The 19,422-nt window shown below is 46.3% G+C and overlaps 1 protein-coding gene across 3 annotated transcripts in view; it reads left to right on the top strand.

The window, feature by feature from the left end:
- The window catches only part of DDX59 (DEAD-box helicase 59), a 70,155-nt gene extending 56,846 nt beyond the window's left edge, over nt 1-13,309 (top strand). The window contains exons 6-7 of one of the 3 annotated variants that reach the window (XM_063940139.1): nt 11,773-11,901; nt 12,834-13,309. In XM_063940139.1, coding sequence (XP_063796209.1) covers nt 11,773-11,901; nt 12,834-13,094 — 390 coding nt within the window. In that variant the 3' untranslated portion in view covers nt 13,095-13,309. Of the gene's footprint in view, nt 1-11,772; nt 11,902-12,833 lie in introns of those variants that run through there. The other 2 variants (XR_010186790.1, XM_063940140.1) reach the window with 2 other exon arrangements.
- Nucleotides 13,310-19,422: the final 6,113 nt, after the last annotated feature.

Genomic DNA, 19,422 nt, shown 5'->3' with positions numbered 1-19,422 from the left:
TGTTGGTGCCTTGGATCAAGATCCAACTCTACACCTTGATGTATTGCCTGTGGAACCCAGTTTACCTCGCAGAAAGAGATTTAACTATGGTAAGGCTACCATAAATCTCCTTTTTTGGAATATTCTGTATTTCAGATATGGAAGACAACCTGTAGTAGCAAATCATGTCCATGGATAAGGGGCTGCATACTGCAAAGTACATACAACTCTGCAAATGGGGGAATAGCTACATGTATTATTTCCATACATGCAGTGTAGGAGCACATATGGCCAGATCCATCCATCTCTGCAGCATATCCAACCTTCATAACCCTGCATGTTCACAGTTAAATGATTACAAACCATGAATCTCAATGACATGATTATAAATACACCACAAAGTAATTGTGAAGAGGTATTTCCTTATCATACATTGTTAAATGACTCAGAATTCTAGGACTCCAGTGCCAATACTTCTAAAGAGGATGCAACCATGGATAGGGTAAGCACTCGCCGCATTCCCTAGTTCCCTACATTTATGGTTACTGCACAAATGTATTGAAAATAGACGATTTCTTTAGTTTTCTTACTGAAGTAATGCTAGCAAGAAGAGAGAGGCCAGTATTTTATGATATTACCAGTTATTTATATAGCGCACACACATTCCGCAGCGCTTTACAGAGAATATTTGGCCATTCACATCAGTCCCTGCCCCAGTGGAGCTTGCAGTCTATATTCCCTAACACACACACACACACACACACACACACACACACACACACACACACACACACACACACACACACACACACACACACTATTAACCTGCCAATATATTTCTCCAAAGTACAGGGAGAATATGCAAACTCAGGGCCATGAGTTGGAATAACACAGTTAGGGCCATGGCTGGAATTGAACCCATGACCTCAGTGCTGTGAGGCAGTAATGCTAACCATTACACCATCCGTACAGCCCCAGTATTATAAGGAACCTATTATCATAATAACTGTTTTGATGTTCTCCAACGTTTAATGAGCCAAAGTCAAGATGTCATTATAATGAAGTTATATAGTATGAGTGATACAAAGATCTAGGTAATGGAGTTCTGACTACATTGTTGTCACATTACATTCTTCTTTGGTTTACTTAGAATCAAAATGATCTAAAAAGCAAGATAGTCATTATGATAAAAAAACATACAGTGGGGATTGTGTGACTGGGCTTTAATCTGTATGATGCAGTACAGATCCATCGACGGTGAGTTCATTTGACTGTTTCAGATCACAAACATTGTCCCGACCACGGCACAGACATGGAATTAGTTTGCTTCCTATATCTACTTTAAATTGTGCAAAACTTACCATCACAACAAGTTGTGTTACGAATAAAGCAATAACTTACTGTAATTCATGATTTATTTAATTACATTACGTAATATCATTTAAAAGTAAATTTTCCTAATTAGGTAGTGTAATCAATAAGAGCACTTTGGTAGGGTGCACTCCTGAGATGCTCATCATTCACTGTATTTAGCAGGTTCCCATCACTTGCAAATAGCTGGAACTTCTGTGCTGATCACCTTAGTGACTGTTCCTCTCTCTGTAACCGGGAAGATGGAACACAGCGATTCTAAAGTCTTAAATTGCAATCACTGTGTCAGATCTCTTGGTATGAAAAAGCAGCATAGGTGATCTGCATAGCTTCCAATCTGTGTAGCAGGCATGTCCAAACTGCGGCCCTCCAGCTGTTGAGAAACTGCACATCCCAGCATGCCCTGACACAGCTTTAGCATTCTCTGACAGCAAAACTGTGTCAGGGCATGCTGGGATATGTTGTTTCTTAACAGCTGGAGGGCCGCAGTTTGGACATGCCTGATGTAAGGATTGGGGCCCTACTATATAAAGCGATTTATTGAGAATCCAAGAGGAGATTGATAAATTATATTTAAATTCTGTATTTTAATAATCGTGTTTGCGTTTCGCCGATAATTAGGGAAAATCTTACACACACACACACACACACACACACACACACACACACACACACACACACACACACACACATACACGATCGACTTTACGATCAGTCGTCCCAGACCAAAAATATCTGCCACATTCTCCAGATATTGAGTAGTGTCTGTGCGTTCTCAATAATCTGACCATATTTCCTGTTTCTCTGACGTCCTAGTGGATGCTGGGAACTCCGTAAGGACCATGGGGAATAGACGGGCTCCGCAGGAGACTGGGCACTCTAAAAGTAAGATTAGGTACTATCTGGTGTGCACTGGCTCCTCCCACTATGACCCTCCTCCAGACCTCAGTTAGATTTCTGTGCCCGGCCGAGCTGGATGCACACTAGGGGCTCTCCTGAGCTCCTAGAAAGAAAGTTTATTTAGGTTTTTTATTTTACAGTGAGACCTGCTGGCAACAGGCTCACTGCATCGAGGGACTAAGGGGAGAAGAAGCGAACCTACCTGCTTGCAGCTAGCTTGGGCTTCTTAGGCTACTGGACACCATTAGCTCCAGAGGGATCGACCGCATGGAACTGGCCTTGGTGTTCGTTCCCGGAGCCGCGCCGCCGTCCCCCTTACAGAGCCAGAAGCAAGAAGAGGTCCGGAAAATCGGCGGCAGAAGACATCAGTCTTCACCAAGGTAGCGCACAGCACTGCAGCTGTGCGCCATTGCTCCTCATACACACTTCACACTCCGGTCACTGAGGGTGCAGGGCGCTGGGGGGGGTGCCCTGAGCAGCAATAAAAACACCTTGGCTGGCAAATATATCACAATATATAGCCCCAGAGGCTATATATGTGATAAATACCCCTGCCAGAATCCATAAAAAAGCGGGAGAAAAGTCAGCGAAAAAGGGGCGGAGCTATCTCCCTCAGCACACTGGCGCCATTTTCTCTTCACAGTGCAGCTGGAAGACAGCTCCCCAGGCTCTCCCCTGTAGTTTGCAGGCTCAAAGGGTTAAAAAGAGAGGGGGGGCACTAAATTTAGGCGCAATATTGTATATACAAGCAGCTATTGGGAAAAATTCACTCAATATAGTGTTAATCCCTAAATTATATAGCGCTCTGGTGTGTGCTGGCATACTCTCTCTCTGTCTCCCCAAAGGGCTGTGTGGGGTCCTGTCCTCAGAGCATTCCCTGTGTGTGTGCGGTGTGTCGGTACGGCGGTGTCGACACGTTTGATGAGGAGGCTTATGTGGTGGCAGAGCAGATGCCGATAAATGTGATGTCGCCCCCCTGTGGGGCCGACACCAGAGTGGATGGATAGGTGGAAGGTATAAACCGACAGTGTCAACTCCTTACATAAAAGGCTGGATGACGTAACAGCTGTGGGACAGCCGGCTTCTCAGCCCGCGCCTGCCCAGGCGTCTCAAAGGCCATCAGGGGCTCAAAAAACGCCCGCTCCCTCAGATGGCAGACACAGATGTCGACACGGAGTCTGACTCCAGTGTCGACGAGGTTGAGACATATACACAATCCACTAGGAACATCCGTTACATGATCCCGGCAATAAAAAATGTGTTACACATTTCTGACATTAACCCAGGTACCACTAAAAAAGGGTTTTATGTTTGGGGAGAAAAAGCAGGCAGTGTTTTGTTCCCCCATCAAATGAGTGAATGAAGTGTGAAAAAGCGTGGGTTCCCCCGATAAGAAACTGGTAATTTCTAAAAAGTTACTGATGGCGTACCCTTTCCCGCCAGAGGATAAGTTACGCTGGGAGATATCCCCTAGGGGGGATAAGGCGCTCACACGTTTGTCAAAAAAGGTGGCACTGCCATCTTAGGATACGGCCACTTTGAAAGTACCTGCTGATAAAAAGCAGGAGGCTATCCTGAAGTCTGTATTTACACACTCAGGTACTAGACTGAGACCTGCAGATAGTGCTGCTGCAGCGTGGTCTGTGACCCTGTCAAACAGGGATACTATTTTGCGAACATAAGAGCATATTAAAGACGTCGTTTTATATATGAGGGATGCACAGAGGGATATTTTGCCGGCTGGCATCCAGAATTAATGCAATGTCCATTCTGTCAGGAGGGTATTAGAGACCCGACACTGGACAGGTGATGCTGACTTTAAAAGGCACATAGAGCCTTATAAGGGTGAGGAATTGTTTGGGGATGGTCTCTGGGACCTCGTATCCACAGCAACAGCTGGGAAAAATTTTTTTTACCTCCGGTTTCCTCACAGCCTAAGAAAGCACTGTATTATCAGGTACAGTCCTTTCGGCTTCAGAAAAGCAAGCGGGTCAAAGGCGCTTCCTTTCTGCACAGAGACGAGGGAAGAGGGAAAAAGCTGCACCAGTCAGCCAGTTCCCAGAATCAAAATTCTTCCCCCGCTTCCTCCTGAGTCCACCGCATGACGCGGGGGCTCCACAGGCGTAGCCAGGTACGGTGGGGGGCCGCCTCAAAAATTTCAGCAATCAGTGGGCTCGCTCACAGGTGGATCCCTGGATCCTTCAAGTAGTATCTCAGGGGTACAAGCTGGAATTCGAGGCGTCTCCCCCCCGCCGTTTCCTCAAATCTGCCTTGCCGACAACTCCCTCAGTCAGGGAGGCTGTGCTAGAGGCAATTCACAAGCTGTATTCCCAGCAGGTGATAGTCAAGGTGCCCCTACTTCAACAAGGACGGGGTTACTATTCCACACTGTTTGTGGTACCGAAACCGGACGGTTCGGTGAGACCCATTTTAAATTTGAAATCCTTGAACACATACATAAAAAAATTCAAGTTCAAGATGGAATCGCTCAGGGCGGTTATTGCAAGCCTGGAGGAGGGGGATTACATGGTATCCCTGGACATCAAGGAGGCTTACCTACATGTCCCCATTTACCATCCTCACCAGGAGTACCTCAGATTTGTGGTACAGGATTGCCATTACCAATTCCAAACACTGCCGTTTGGACTGTCCACAGCACCGAGGGTCTTTACCAAGGTAATGGCAAAAATGATGATACTCCTTCGAAAAAAGGGAGTTTTAATTATCCCGTACTTGGACGATCTCCTTATAAAGGCGAGGTCCAAGGAGCAGTTGTTGGTCGGAGTAGCACTATCTCGGGAAGTGCTACAACAGCACGGATGGATTCTATACATTCCAAAGTCACAGCTGGTTCCTACCACACGCCTACTGTTCCTGGGGATGGTTCTGGACACAGAACAGAAAAAAGTGTTTCTCCCGCAGGAGAAAGCCAAGGAGCTGTCATCTCTAGTCAGAGACCTCCTGAAACCAAAACAGGTATCGGTGCATCACTGCACACGAGTCCTGGGGAAAATGGTAGCTTCTTACGAAGCAAAATTCCATTCGGCAGGTTCCATGCAAGAACCTTTCAGTGGGACCTCTTGGACAAGTGGTCGGGATCGCATCTTCAGATGCATCGGCTGATAACCCTGTCTCCAAGGACCAGGGTATCTCTACTGTGGTGGCTGCAGAGTGCTCATCTTCAAGAGGGCCGCAGATTCGGCATACAGGACTGGGTCCTGGTAACCACGGATGCCAGCCTTCGAGGCTGGGGGGTAGTCACACAGGGAAGAAATTTCCAAGGACTTTGGTCAAGTCAGGAGTCGTCCCTACACATAAATATTCTGGAACTGAGGGCCATTTACAATGCCCTAAGTCTGGCAAGGCCTCTGCTTCAAAACCAGCCGGTACTGATCCAATCAGACAACATCACGGCAGTCGCCCATGTAAACCGACAGGGCGGCACAAGAAGCAGGATGGCGATGGCAGAAGCCACAAGGATTCTCCGATGGGCGGAAAATCACGTCTTAGCACTGTCAGCAGTGTTCATTCCGGGAGTGGACAACTGGGAAGCATACTTCCTCAGCAGACACGACCTACACCCGGGAGAGTGGGGACTTCATCCAGAAGTCTTCCAACTGTTTGTAAACCGTTGGGAAAGGCCACAGGTGGACATGATGGCGTCCCGCCTAAACAAAAAACTAGATATTGCGCCAGGTCAAGGGACCCTCAGGCAATAGCTGTGGACGCTCTAGTGACACCGTGGGTGTACCAGTCGGTTTATGTATTCCCTCCTCTGCCTCTCATACCAAAGGTACTGAGAATAATAAGAAAACGAGGAGTAAGAACGATACTCGTGGTTCCGGATGGGCCAAGAAGAGCTTGGTACCCAGAACTTCAAGAAATGATATCAGAGGACCCATGGCCTCTACCGCTCAGACAGGATCTGCTACAGCAGGGGCCCTGTCTGTTCCAAGACTTACCGCGGCTGCGTTTGACGGCATGGCGGTTGAATTCCGGATCCTAAAGGAAAAGGGCATTCCGGAGGAAGTCATTCCTACGCTGATAAAAGCCAGGAAAGAAGTAACCGCAAACCATTATCACCGTATTTGGTGAAAATATGTTGCGTGGTGTGAGGCCAGGAAGGCCCCAACAGAGGAATTTCAGCTGGGTCGTTTTCTGCACTTCCTACAGTCAGGAGTGACTATGGGCCTAAACTTGGGTTCCATTAAGGTCCAGATTTTGGCTCTGTCGATTTTCTTCCAGAAAAAACTGGCTTCACTGCCTGGAGTTCAGACATTTGTAAAGGTAGTGCTACATATTCAGCCCCCTTTTGTGCCTCCTGTGGCACCTTGGGATCTCAACGTGGTGTTGTGTTTCCTAAAATAACATTGGTTTGAGCCACTTAAAACTGTGGATTTGAAATATCTCACGTGGAAAGTGGTCATGTTATACCACTTTTACACTCGCACTCCCGGGTCACTCCCGGGATGCTTCCCGGGATGCGTCCCGGGATGCCTTCCCGGGACTGACCCCTTTCACACTGCACTAAGACCTGGGATCGACCCGGGACAGCCCCATTTACACTGATCCCGGGATATCCCTGCAAATGCACATGTGTGTCATTAGAAATGGCCTTTTCTGGCTCACATTGATGAGGTCACACTAGTCAACAAAGGGAGGGGTGGTGCCTGCTCACACCATTGCTGCAGTCATGGCCGACGGAGTACCAGTGTGTATGCCTGAGCTCATGATTCTTTCTGCTTTGCTGATGTTTCATACAGCCACTGACAGCATGATGCAGCTTATCACACTGTGCAGTATACTGCACATATATTTTATGAGGAGGAGGAGGGCGCAATTTATGCTGGATAGGGCTGCTAGTCGCCGCCAATATTTGCGCAGGAGGAGAGCCTTCATATCATCCAGGATGAGTATCATACTGAGTGTGAGTATGGGCCCTAACCGCTCATTTTGGTCCAGAGATCGCCGGCACGGAGAAGCCTTTATGAGGACCGTGGAAGCTTACCAGGATGAGGAGTGGATGGCTAACTTCCGTGTGTCTCGTGCAACCTTTAACTACATCCTGGAATTACTTACCCCAGCACTTGACATGCAGACCACCAGGCTTAGGAGACCCATCGAGGCACGCAGGAGATTAGCTATTGCATTGTGGTGGTATGCTACCCCAGGAGAGTACCGCTCAGTCTCATGCTTGTTCGGTGTTGCAATCTCCACCTGCTGTGTCATAGTCCACCAGGTGACTAAAGCAATTGTATCTACCTTATACAAGCGCTTCATATCTCTACCACAAGGACAGCGCTTACAGGATACCATCATTGGATTTGTGAAGCGAGGCTATCCGCAGTGTGGAGGAGCGATTGATGGGACACATCCCCATTATTGCCCCACGTGACAACCATGCTGATTATTTTAATAGGAAGGGCTGGCACTCCATCACATTACAGGCTGTTGTGGACCACAAATATTGGTAAGTGTTTATTTTTGGGGTGGTGGGATGAGTTGCATGTGTGAGTTTTACATTCTAATTGTTTTCAATTTTACTGTTCTTTAGTTTCCTAGATGTGTTTATTGGCTGGTCAGGCCGATCTCATGACTCCCGAGTTCTTGCCAATTCTGACCTGTACAACATCGTAGAGGAGAAGCAGGGAGGCTGGCTGTACCCCAAAGAGTGTGCAAAGATTGTGAATGGGGTGGAGATCCCTGTCCACATCATCGGGGATGCTGCATACCCTTTACGCCCCTGGATTATGAAAGGCTACACCCAACAGGTCCAGTTAACCCCAGAGCAACAAACCTATACTCACACCCTGAGTTCAGCAAGGATGGTGGTTGAGAACGCCTTTGGCAGGTTAAAAGGAAGATGGCGTTGTTTGATGAAGCGCAATGATGTGGACCTTATGAATATGCCTAATGTAGTAGCTGCGTGCTGTATACTGCACAACATCTGTGAACTGCAAAATGAGCTATTCCTTCCTGAGTGGACTGTGCAGGACCCTGAGGTTATAAACCCACATGTGGAAGGTGCTTTGTTTGGGACTGCCTCAAACTCCGCTGCAGAACAAATACGCCACACTATTATGTCCAACCTTGCAGCACTGGTACAATAGTGTTTAAGAATCAGCACAACATGTTTGGTGAATGAAAATGTTTTTATTTTGTATTCCACCTTTGATCTTTGGGTTCATTATTTATGTTTTTCCAAAAAAAACACATTGCCAGCAACTGTGTATATATGCATAAACAATGTAGAAAACACTGTAAACATGGTCTACTTTACGCACAAATGGGAATGTTATGCCTAGATTTGCAAACAAGTTTTTATTGGCATAAAAAAAAAAAAAACACTGGTAGGTTTGTAGATACAACACCATAAACCACAGTGTCCCTGCAGTATATTATCACTGTGTAAAAAATAAATAAAAAGTGCTTTAATGTAGACACTATACAAAACAGAACATAGAAAAAAATGAAGGAAGGCACAAACAGTTGTGCATAAACAATGACCACACTGTGGTTATTTAACAACAAATAACAACCAAAAAAAGCAATTCACTGTGTTTCACGGCAAATTGCGCAATACAGTAAACTCTGGGCTTGGCGCACTAGATGGTGCAGTATTTGGGGCATAGTATGGACCAGGATTAAATGATGAAAAACCCTGCTCAGGGGGGTATTGTGAGTTGTGGTGTTGGTTTGGTGCTCTTGAGGTATTGGTCATACGCTCATAGAACGCCATGTTCATTTGGTGCAATTCCCTGTGGCGGTCATACTGCTCTCTACTCATGCGTTCCTGCATTGTCATGACTTGGGAAAGGAATGCATCATGCATTTGGCGTTCTGCCTCTAGAAACCTGTCGAACCTTGCATCCTCCTGTGCGGACATTGTAGCGTCCATCTCTCGGAGTTGGTCGACAAGGACATTTGACATGGCTTTAGCCACTTGCTCCGCTCTGTTCAATTTCTTCCTTCTAGGCGGTACGGTGTAAACTGTGAAGAGAAGAAATACAAAATGAGCGTATATAAAAATAGCAGCGTTAGCAAACATGTGTTTGTGGCATTAATCCACCTACACACTAGCTACTCTGCAACATTGAACTTTTTTTAAAAATGCAAAGCCCCCCTGCGTGGGGGCAGAAAATGCAAAGTGTGCCACCGTGCCAGCAGCGTGTTGAGCGCAGTGATCCTGCAAGGGGCTCATTAGCGCTCGCCACGCTGCCGCCACACTGGCCACTCATACTACGCACATAACCGGATGATTAACAATTGTGGATTTGTGCTATGAGTGTTAATTTCTAAACATGTACTTACTGTTTTTCTGTAAAGTTGGTTTGACGGCACTTTGTACAGTCCCACTGTCACTGGTCTGAGCATCCACGACGTCTTCAATGGTTGCAGTTATGCTGTCGTCGTTTCTGGATGTGTTTATGGACGGCTGGGATGATGTGTCGCTGTCCTCAGGTGTGTCGTCAATTAACAACGGTGATGATGGACAGACGTCACTGCTTGTCTGTGTCTCTTCTGGAGTGCCTTCTGTAGCAGTGTACTGTGAACTGGAAGACAGACTCACCGGACTGCATATAGCTGTGTTTCCAAAGATATTGGCGCACATGTCATAGTACTGCCAGTCGATACGGCCAACACCGCTCTTTTTCCTGTTGTTGTCATGCACCTTAAGGAAATGCTTTTTAAGAGTTTTCATTTTGTTTAACACTTGCTGCTGTGTGCGGATGATTCCCCTGGCTTGCAGCATCTTGGAGATGTTTTTATAAATGACTGCATCTTTGACTGTGCCTGTGATCTGCCTCATAATTTCCTCCTCTCCCCTAATGCTCAGCAACTCTCTCACCTCCTGGTCTGTCCAGGTCGCCATGCTGCCTTCCTCACACACATCAAGGACGCTCCCCAGGGCTCTGAATGATGACATCATCTTTTCTGAGCCCATGAAAGCTCCAATCGGAGGCCTTTTAACAGTCCCGGGTAGTGAATCCCGGGACGGGCCCTTTCACACTACCCAGCTTCCCGGGACGGTCCCGGGTTCAACCCTGCTTTTGACCTGGGATGAAATCCCGGGATGCTCGTCCCGGGAAATTGTCCCTGTACCCATTTACACTGAGAAGAATCCCGGGATGATGCGCGTTCACGTGCAATATCCCGGGATTTTTCTGCGAGTGTAAAAGGGGTATTATTGGCCTTGGCTTCGGCCAGGCGTGTGTCAGAATTGGCGGCTTTGTCGTGTAAAAGCCCTTATCTGATTTTCCATATGGATAGGGCAGAATTGAGGACTCGTCCCCAGTTTCTCCCTAAGGTGGTATCAGCTTTTCACTTGAACCAACCTATTGTAGTGCCTGCGGCTACTAGGGACTTGGAAGATTCCAAGTTACTGGACGTAGTCAGGGCCTTAAAAATTTATATTTCCAGGACGCCTGGAGTCAGGAAAACTGACTCGCTTTTTATCCTGTAGGCACCCAACAAAATAGGTGCTCCTGCTTCTAAGCAGACTATTGCTCGCTGAATTTGTAGCACAATTCAGCTGGAGCATTCTGCGGCTGGATTGCTGCATCCTAAATCAGTAAAAGCCCATTCCACAAGGAAAGTGGGCTCATCTTGGGCGGATGCCCGAGGGGTCTCGGCTTTACAACTTTGCCGAGCTGCAACTTGGTCAGGGGCAAACACGTTTGCTAAATTCTACAAATTTGATACCTTGGCTGAGGAGGACCTTGAGTTCTCTCATTCGGTGCTGCAGAGTCATCCGCACTCTCCCGCCCGTTTGGGAGCTTTGGTATAATCCCCATGGTCCTTACGGAGTTCCCAGCATCCACTAGGACGTCAGAGAAAATAAGATTTTACTCACCGGTAAATCTATTTCTCGTAGTCCGTAGTGGATGCTGGGCGCCCATCCCAAGTGCGGATTGTCTGCAATACTTGTATGTAGTTATTGCCTAACTAAGGGTTATTGTTGAGCCATCTGTTGAGAGGCTCCGTTATATTTCATACTGTTAACTGGGTATAGTATCACGAGTTATACGGTGTGATTGGTGTGGCTGGTATGAGTCTTACCCGGGATTCAAAATCCTTCCTTATTGTGTCAGCTCTTCCGGGCACAGTATCCTAACGGAGGTCTGGAGGAGGGTCATAGTGGGAGGAGCCAGTGCACACCAGATAGTACCTAATCTTTCTTTTAGAGTGCCCAGTCTCCTGCGGAGTCCGTCTATTCCCCATGGTCCTTACGGAGTTCCCAGCATCCACTACGGACTACGAGAAATAGATTTACCGGTGAGTAAAATCTTATTTTTCCTCTCACTACATCATCCTCCTTGTGGGCGGACATATGCAAATGCAGTGTGACGTGGAAGAAAATTGGTAACTAAAAATTGGTGTGTAGCTCAGATATTGGTGCCTACAATTTCCTGAAAAATCGTCCTATTGTCCGGCAGACCAAATAAAATCTGCCAGTGTGTACCTAGCTTAAATGATTTTAAAGACTGACTGGACAAATTCTTATTCATCTGTTTTATACAGGGATTGCTACAGGGAGATTATGATGTTGTTGTCAGCACCGGTGTTCTAGGCAGGGGTTTGGATTTGGTGAATGTGAAGTTGGTGGTGAATTTTGACATGCCATCAAGTATGGATGAATATGTCCATCAGGTGAGATTTATTTTTTTTACCAGGTCTTTTTTTTTTTTTTCTTTGCATAGAAGGCAGTAACCGAAACCACATAAAAGCTAATATTGGGGTGTTCTGCATCAGATATTGTACAGCTACAGAGCAGAAGTTTAGTTGTAGGTGACATAAATAATCATGTAGTCCTTTCAGTCCTAAATCAACAAAGCATACACATTTATTGAAGAGTTTTAGATGTTAAACATTTGCTAAATGATATTAAATTAATATATAGGTTACAAAGGATGCCATTGCCAATAAGGATAGAATTCTTTACCAGTTTATCAACTTCCAAAATACCTAATTTCAATTAAGTCAAGGATGCTTTTTTTTTCTTTTCTTTTATTCTAGGCATTTTTTTATTTTTTATTGTATAGCTAGATATATTTATTTTCTATCAATCATACATACATGCATGCATACCATACATACCATACATGCACATACACAGCCACATGTGGTCCGGCTCTACCTGTAATGTGGTTGCTGGTCTGGGTGCTCTCACAGCACATGTAGAAGCAATTCAGCCATGTGCGGCACTCACGGACTCAAGGATTCACTGTTCAGTCAGGCATATACAGTAATGTTTCAGTGCCTCTTTTATTATCACGGCACTGATGACAATTTTTTGTCCTTAGTAGGGTATGTATGTGGGAAACTGCCATAAAAGATTAGGTTTTAAGCTGCTGGAAGATGACTATAGTTGGCTGCTGTTAGCATTTACAGTTAGCCGTTACTGGTTCTCCAAATGTTGACTGTTGACCAGGTTTGTATCAACAGCAAACTCCTTATCTGTCCTGCATTCTGTAATGTAAATAAATTAGTAACATGGAAAATGTACAAAAAAACTGTTTGAAAATTTTGTTCAAATTCAAATACGATTTCTCATTGTTCTTGTATATTTTTATCTTAACAAGGTGGGACGAGCCGGAAGACTAGGCCATCGAGGAACTGCTATTACCTTCATTAACAAAAATAACAAAAACCTTTTTTGGGACCTGGTGAAGAGAGTGCAGCCCACTGGCTCCTTGCTGCCTCCTCAGCTCCTGAACTCCCCTTACCTCTTTGAGCAGAAGAGGGTAGAACAGAGAAAGCATCAGGACCGAGACAAGGTGGTGACAGGAGACCAGATCCTGGCACTCATCCGAAAACACGACAAGCGGAAGTCCCACAAGTGATCATTGTGCTCGTCCCTCAGAGAGTGCTAATAACATATTTGATGAGCAGGATCTCTTTACATTCCTTTTATTATTTTATTTCTGGAAAAAATGTGTGACTTAAGGAAAAATATCACTTGCTCTGAAAGTGTGTCTTGGGAGATTTCTCACCAAGGGAAATGTTACTCGCATTGTTGAGTTGCCTCATTCAAACTGATTAAAGTTCATTAATTTTGTACATGTCTTGTGTTAATGATTTGCAGATTAAAGGCCTGAATCTGATTTGGAAGTAATGCAAATAAATAAATCACGTTCCTATGTAAAACCATGTTGCACTGCTGGTGGTGGAAATGTAACTTGCAGAGAGATTTTTGGTTTGGGTGGGGTGTGTCCAAACTGAAATCCTAAAATGCAGTATAAAAATAAAGCTTTTTAATATTTGTGCACTACTGTACATGCAAAAGCTGACAGTATTTACCCTGCACAGAACAATTCTGTAGTTATGCCTTGCATATTGATGTGTCTCCATCCAGCTGACCTCCCAGTTCCACTTGCACAATGCATTTTGCAAATCAAAATTCAAACATCTATTTCGGTATAGCAACTCTGATCTGTGCAAGTTCTTTAATGGGAGCTGGTTGTATGAAGCAGGGTCTTATAGCAGCCACTGCTGGGCTGACTCCCCCACTCTTCTAAATACTGTGGTACATCACAGACAGGAAGAAACATTACCAACCTGACCCTACACACCATCCAGAGCAAGGTCTGTTCCCAGAGCCTCTTAACTGACCCATGGGGTTATTGTGGCAGTGAGTTTGGATTGGTGACATTTGGTATCATGGCAAAGCTCTCCCAAACCACCCTCATGTAACACTAGTGCTCCACAATCCACCTAAAAGGGAAACTTGATGATGATTTGTGGACATATTGTTAGTAAAATAAGGCCACATGCAATGGGTCTATGCTCCTTCAGTGCGCAGGAGATAAGTAACATGGAGGAAGATGTATTAAGCCTGAGAAGTGTTAAAGCAATGATAAGTGCAAGGTGATAACGCCCCAGCCAATCGTCTCCTAACTGTAAATTTACGTATTGGAGTGGATTGGCTAGTGCTTTATCACTTCTATATGCCTTCTCCAGGCTTAGGATACGGTCATTAGGTCGACCACACTTAGGTCGACCACTATTGAGCGACATGCATTAGATCAACATGGTCACTACGTCGACATGCGTTTTTCACATTTTCTTTCTTCATATTTTTTTTACGTTTTCATACTTTACGATCCACGTGGACTACAATTGAGAATAGTAACCTGTGCCCGAAGCATGGCGAGGGGACACGGTGCACTAATTGGGGTCCCCCGTCACTTTACGATGAAAACGACACCAAAGTTTTTAAAAAAAATGTCGACCTTTTTCCATGTTGACCTAATGACTGTGTCCACATATTTCTGGTGTCGACGTAGTCACTGTCGACCAATAGTTGTCAACCCTATGACCAATACCCCCAGGCTTCATACATCTGTCCCAAGGTTACAAGTCGTCAGTCCCTTTAAAGCCTCAACTTATGGTTCAACGATTTTACTACATTTTAGGAACGAACTCCTAAAGTTAGTAGCCAGAACTTTCATCCAAAAAGGGTGTAGGTTATTTAACCACTTAACTGATGATTTTTCCCTTCAAAACTGTTAATAACCTTGTTTTTTTAAATTTATTTTATTTAATAAAGTTTAAAAAGTATTTTTCTAAATATCATATTATGCACATCTGCAGAATGGATCTCCTCATCAAAAATGGGGGGACAGGGTGGGACTGCGTAGTCGTATGAGATCTGACCATGCCAGTTAAGTGCTCCAAGACTGTATACAGAATCTCCAGAGGGGAGCCCTGTGGGTTTTTTTTTCCTTTTGTTTTCTCTAGCATCCATAAGGGATATTGGGGAGTCTGGTACGATAGGGTATAGACGGGGTCCAAAGGAGCCGGTGCAGTTTGAATTTCTTCACTGGGTGTGCTGGCGCCTCCCGTCTATGCCCCTCCCACAGGTAGTTTTAGAAAAAAGTGCCCTTAGGTGAGGATTCACATCTCTGAGCTCCAGAGAGTTTTCTTCAATTTCTTTTCAAAGTTTATTTTCGGTATGCTGTTTGGGCAACAGCATACCTGCACCATGGGAGTTAGGCGGGGGACGGTCACCGGCCTTGCGAGGTGCAGAGCCGCTTCCCCGCTGCAGGACCACTGTCCTGAGGGGTTGGTTTTTCAGCGGTGCACTGCGCATTGGCTGTCACAACCGCAGCTCGCCCCACACCCATAACACTGCCTGAAGGTGACTTCTGTGATGAGTACAAACCTGGGGCCCCACCAGGGGGGTCCCCCGTTTCAAAGTGCGGGTGTGGCGTATGGGACCCTTCGTGTAGACTGGCTAACAATCGCTTGAACTAGCACTTGTCTTACATTTTTGAGCAAACGAGAGACATTGCTAGTATAAATAATCACTATAGCTCCAGCACCATTGGAGGGGGCGGAGCTACCTCAGAGCAGGACCAGCGGCATTTTGGCGCCTTCCTCTGCTTAATGAAGCCACAGACAGCACACACAGCGTTTCCTGCCTTACAAGCCACGCTGGAACACTGGCACAGGGTCTAGAAAAGGGGGAGAGCCACTATTATACACTATCTAGGTCAGTGATGGCTAACCTTGACACTCCAGCTGTTGAACTACACATCCCAGCATGCCCTGCTACAGTTTTGCTGTTTGGCCTTGCTAAAACTGATGCAGGGCATGCTGGGATGTGTAGTTCAACAACAGCTGGAGTATCAAGGTTAGCCATCACTGATCTAGGTCCTCTACAGGACAGATATAGTTAGTGTTTACTGTGATATAGTTAGCTGTCAGCCTCACTGGGGCTGTACAGCTAGAGGTGTGCTGGTGTCCTCTCTGTGTGTCTCCTCTCACATACGGTAGGAGCAGGCTTGAGATATATTACAGTCTATGGCCCTTATTCCGAGTTGATCGCTCTCTAGCTGCTTTTAGCAGCAGTGCACATGCTAGGCCGCCGCCCTCTTGGAGTGTATCTTAGCTTAGCAGAAGTGAGAACGAAAGGTTAGCAGAACTGCTCGTAAAAATTTTCATGCAGTTTCTGAGCAGCTCAAAACCTACTCCTACCTTGCGATCAGCACAGTCAGTTTAGTTCCTGCTTTGACGTCACAAACACCCTCCATTTGGCCAGGCACGCCTGCGTTTTCACCTGACACGCCTGCGTTTTTTAGCACACTCCCGGAAAACGGTCAGTTACCACCCAGAAACACCCACTTCCTGTCAATCACTCACCGATTAACAGAGCGACCGAAAAGCATCGCTCAACCATGTGTAAAACTGCATAGTTTTGTGTGAAAGTACTGCGGCACGTACGCGTGCGCAAAAATGCTGCTTTTTCACCTAATCGCCGCGCTGCGAATGAAAGCAGCTAGCGATCAACTCTGAATGAGGGCCTATGTGTATGTTATTGTTCTTACTGTGAAACATTGGTAAACACAAGCTTTGCAGTGTCGCACTATATTCTCTCCAGAATCGTCTGATTCTGTTTCTTGTGAACAATGCAGCCAATCTTCACAAATCGGTGAAGGGGCTGGAGGAGAGGGTCCAGAGCCCGCATGGCTAGTGTCTCTGAAAAATATGATGTCTGTTATGTCATCCCAGCTCACTGCTAATGTTCAAAAAACTCAGCTACTCCAACAGGCTGTTGCAGAATTAGCTGCTAGGGCAGTTATTACACAGCCCCCCCCCCCCCCCCCTTTCCATACAGGACCACAAAATTGTGGTTTGCCGGCTCTACTATCTGACGTACATGAGGATATAAAGGTGGATGGGGAGGACTTGGACCCCGTTAGTGGGGATACTGAATCTGCTCAGGGTATTGAACCTCGAATTCTGGCTATGCGGGACCTGTTAAAGCTCCCTCTAGAGGACGCTGCATCATAGCAGTTGTTTTTCTTTACACAAAACAAGCCTAATGTCACTTTTCCTGATTCTGCAGAGTTAGATGACCTATTCAAATTAGCCTGGAAAAATCCAGCCAAAAAATTTCAAGTGTCCAAAAAGTTTTTGCACACTTCCCCATTTGCTCCTGAAGGTAGGAAATTTTGGTAGGATCCCCTGGGGGTTGATGTATCAATCTCTCGACTGTCCAAAAAAGTGGTGATGCCTGCCCTGGGCTCCTTTACTATAAAGGATCGTGGGGATAGGAAAATAGAAGCTACACTCATATCTATTTACATGGCAGCAGGTGTCTCGCAATGGCCGGTCATTGCGGGTTGCTGGATGACCCATGCCATTCATTCATGGGCCACTCAAATTCAGGAGGGCCGCTCCGGGGCTATGCCCCTGGTCACTATGGTGACCCTCCTAAAGCACATTCAGGACACTACACACGTCCTCAGTGATTCCCTCAAGGAAATCGGGAACATTAATGCTAGGACCTCTGCGATGGCAGTGTCGGCGTGCCAGGCCTTGTGGTTGCGTCAGTGGATAGCGGACACTGAATCCAAATGCAGTGTGGAATCCCTCCTCTTTCTCTGGCAGGGTCCACAGGATAACATTGGGATATGATGGAGCGACAGCGGATTGGCACCAAACGATCACAAGCTTTCTGGCCTCCCAGGATGCAACGGGCTCGTCCATATAATCCAGGACACCGACTCAGTCAAATCAGTTTGTTTGGTGCAGCAGGAGCCGGACCATGGTCACAGGGCTGTTTTTAGCTTTATTTGATTTATTTTTATAGTCTTACTATGTTTTCTGAGTGAACTTTCCTAATAGTGTCTTACACGCATATTGAAAAGAGTCGCTCCAACAACTCTCTGCCGGGTCGCAACAACGCTTACCCACGGTACAAGTGCTGTCTCGACGGGCGTCTGTGTCTGATGTAACTAGAAGGTCCAGCAGACGTTACCAGGCTGTGGTCGGAGCATGGGGAGAAGGTAAGGCATCTGTTCCGCTTAGAAGGGTAATACGGACACAGCCGCACTGTTTTGGGAGGAGACTACCAAACAGTAGCTGGTGCGCCACCACCACTGGTGCTCCGGCGCTAGGCTTTAGGGATCATAGGCGCCAGGATTAGTTTGAGGCTGCGATCCCTAGGGTTGATGTCAGCAGTGGGGAGTCAGACGCTCTCCTGGTCGCCCCTCCCCCCAATTCATGACCAGATACCGTGCGTCTACCGCAATGAACTGATTGCCTCACTTCCGTCTCAGACGCAACCACGAGGGGACTCGGTCGCAGCATAGGCCGCTGCGTCTTCATACACTAAAGTTTACCGCTAGGAGACCAGGTCGCAGACATGAGCGTCTGCATACACTAGTGTTCACTGAGCGTCTGTGTCGACTAAAAGTTACCGGAGCGGCAGTGTACACTAGTAGCATCTGGATCCACTCAGCAGTTACTAACGTATTGATCGATCCTGGAAGTGGGGTGAGTCTCCCTGTATCCCACTCTACGGAGTAAGGGTTATACAGCACTAAATTTCTATCTACTTTTTGTCAGTATGAATAGTTAAGTTTAGTGCCTATTGCATATGAGTTTATGTACAATACTGTGGGTTTCTCCGCAATTGCGTCTGAATACATTAAAATAGCTGTATAGAACAGAATACAATAAATGGGGTGGTCTTCAGTATGCCGAATGTTGGGATCCCAGCGCACAGTATACCGGCGCCGGAATCCCGGCATACCGACAGCTATTCTCCCTCGTGGGGGTCCACGACCCCCCTGGAGGGAGAACAAAATAGTGTGGCACGCATAGCGCGCCACTGTGTCTGCAGCGTGGCGAGCGCAGCGAGCCCGCATGGGGCTCCTTTGCGCTCGCCACGCTGTCGGTATGCCGGCGGTTGGGCTCCCGGCGCCGGTATGCTGGTCGCCGGGAGCCCGAGCGCCAGTATACCGTACTACACCCCAATAAATGTACTCCTACATACTTGAAACGTATTCGGAGTTGATTATATGCTCATATGACAAATATATAACATGTGACTGACTGTGAGTGTGATTGCTGACTTTGTATATGTTTGTCAGTGTTTTTTTCTGAACCTCAATGCTGGTGCTTGGGTTGGGGTCAGATTGATATCACTTTTATGCATATAAAGGGTTTTCAGTCACAGATTGTGTAGTATACTGTGGTAAAGCTGATTGTTTATCATGTCTAAGAGCGGCAAAGGTGACAAGGTTACATTAACAGTAACACCAACACTCAAAACATGTTAACCCCACCTTGCAGGATAATCAATTGAAACTCTGGCACACAATGGGTTATGTGCAAATTGTTTTGCGTTTCAGCAGATTGCAAGGCAGATCCCTGTTCGAA

This window comes from Pseudophryne corroboree, chromosome 9, assembly GCF_028390025.1.
Source record: "Pseudophryne corroboree isolate aPseCor3 chromosome 9, aPseCor3.hap2, whole genome shotgun sequence".
NCBI classification, from domain to species: Eukaryota; Metazoa; Chordata; class Amphibia; order Anura; family Myobatrachidae; genus Pseudophryne; species Pseudophryne corroboree.
The sequence above is the reverse complement of the archived record's forward strand: the minus strand, read 5'-3'. Positions and strand labels throughout refer to the sequence as shown.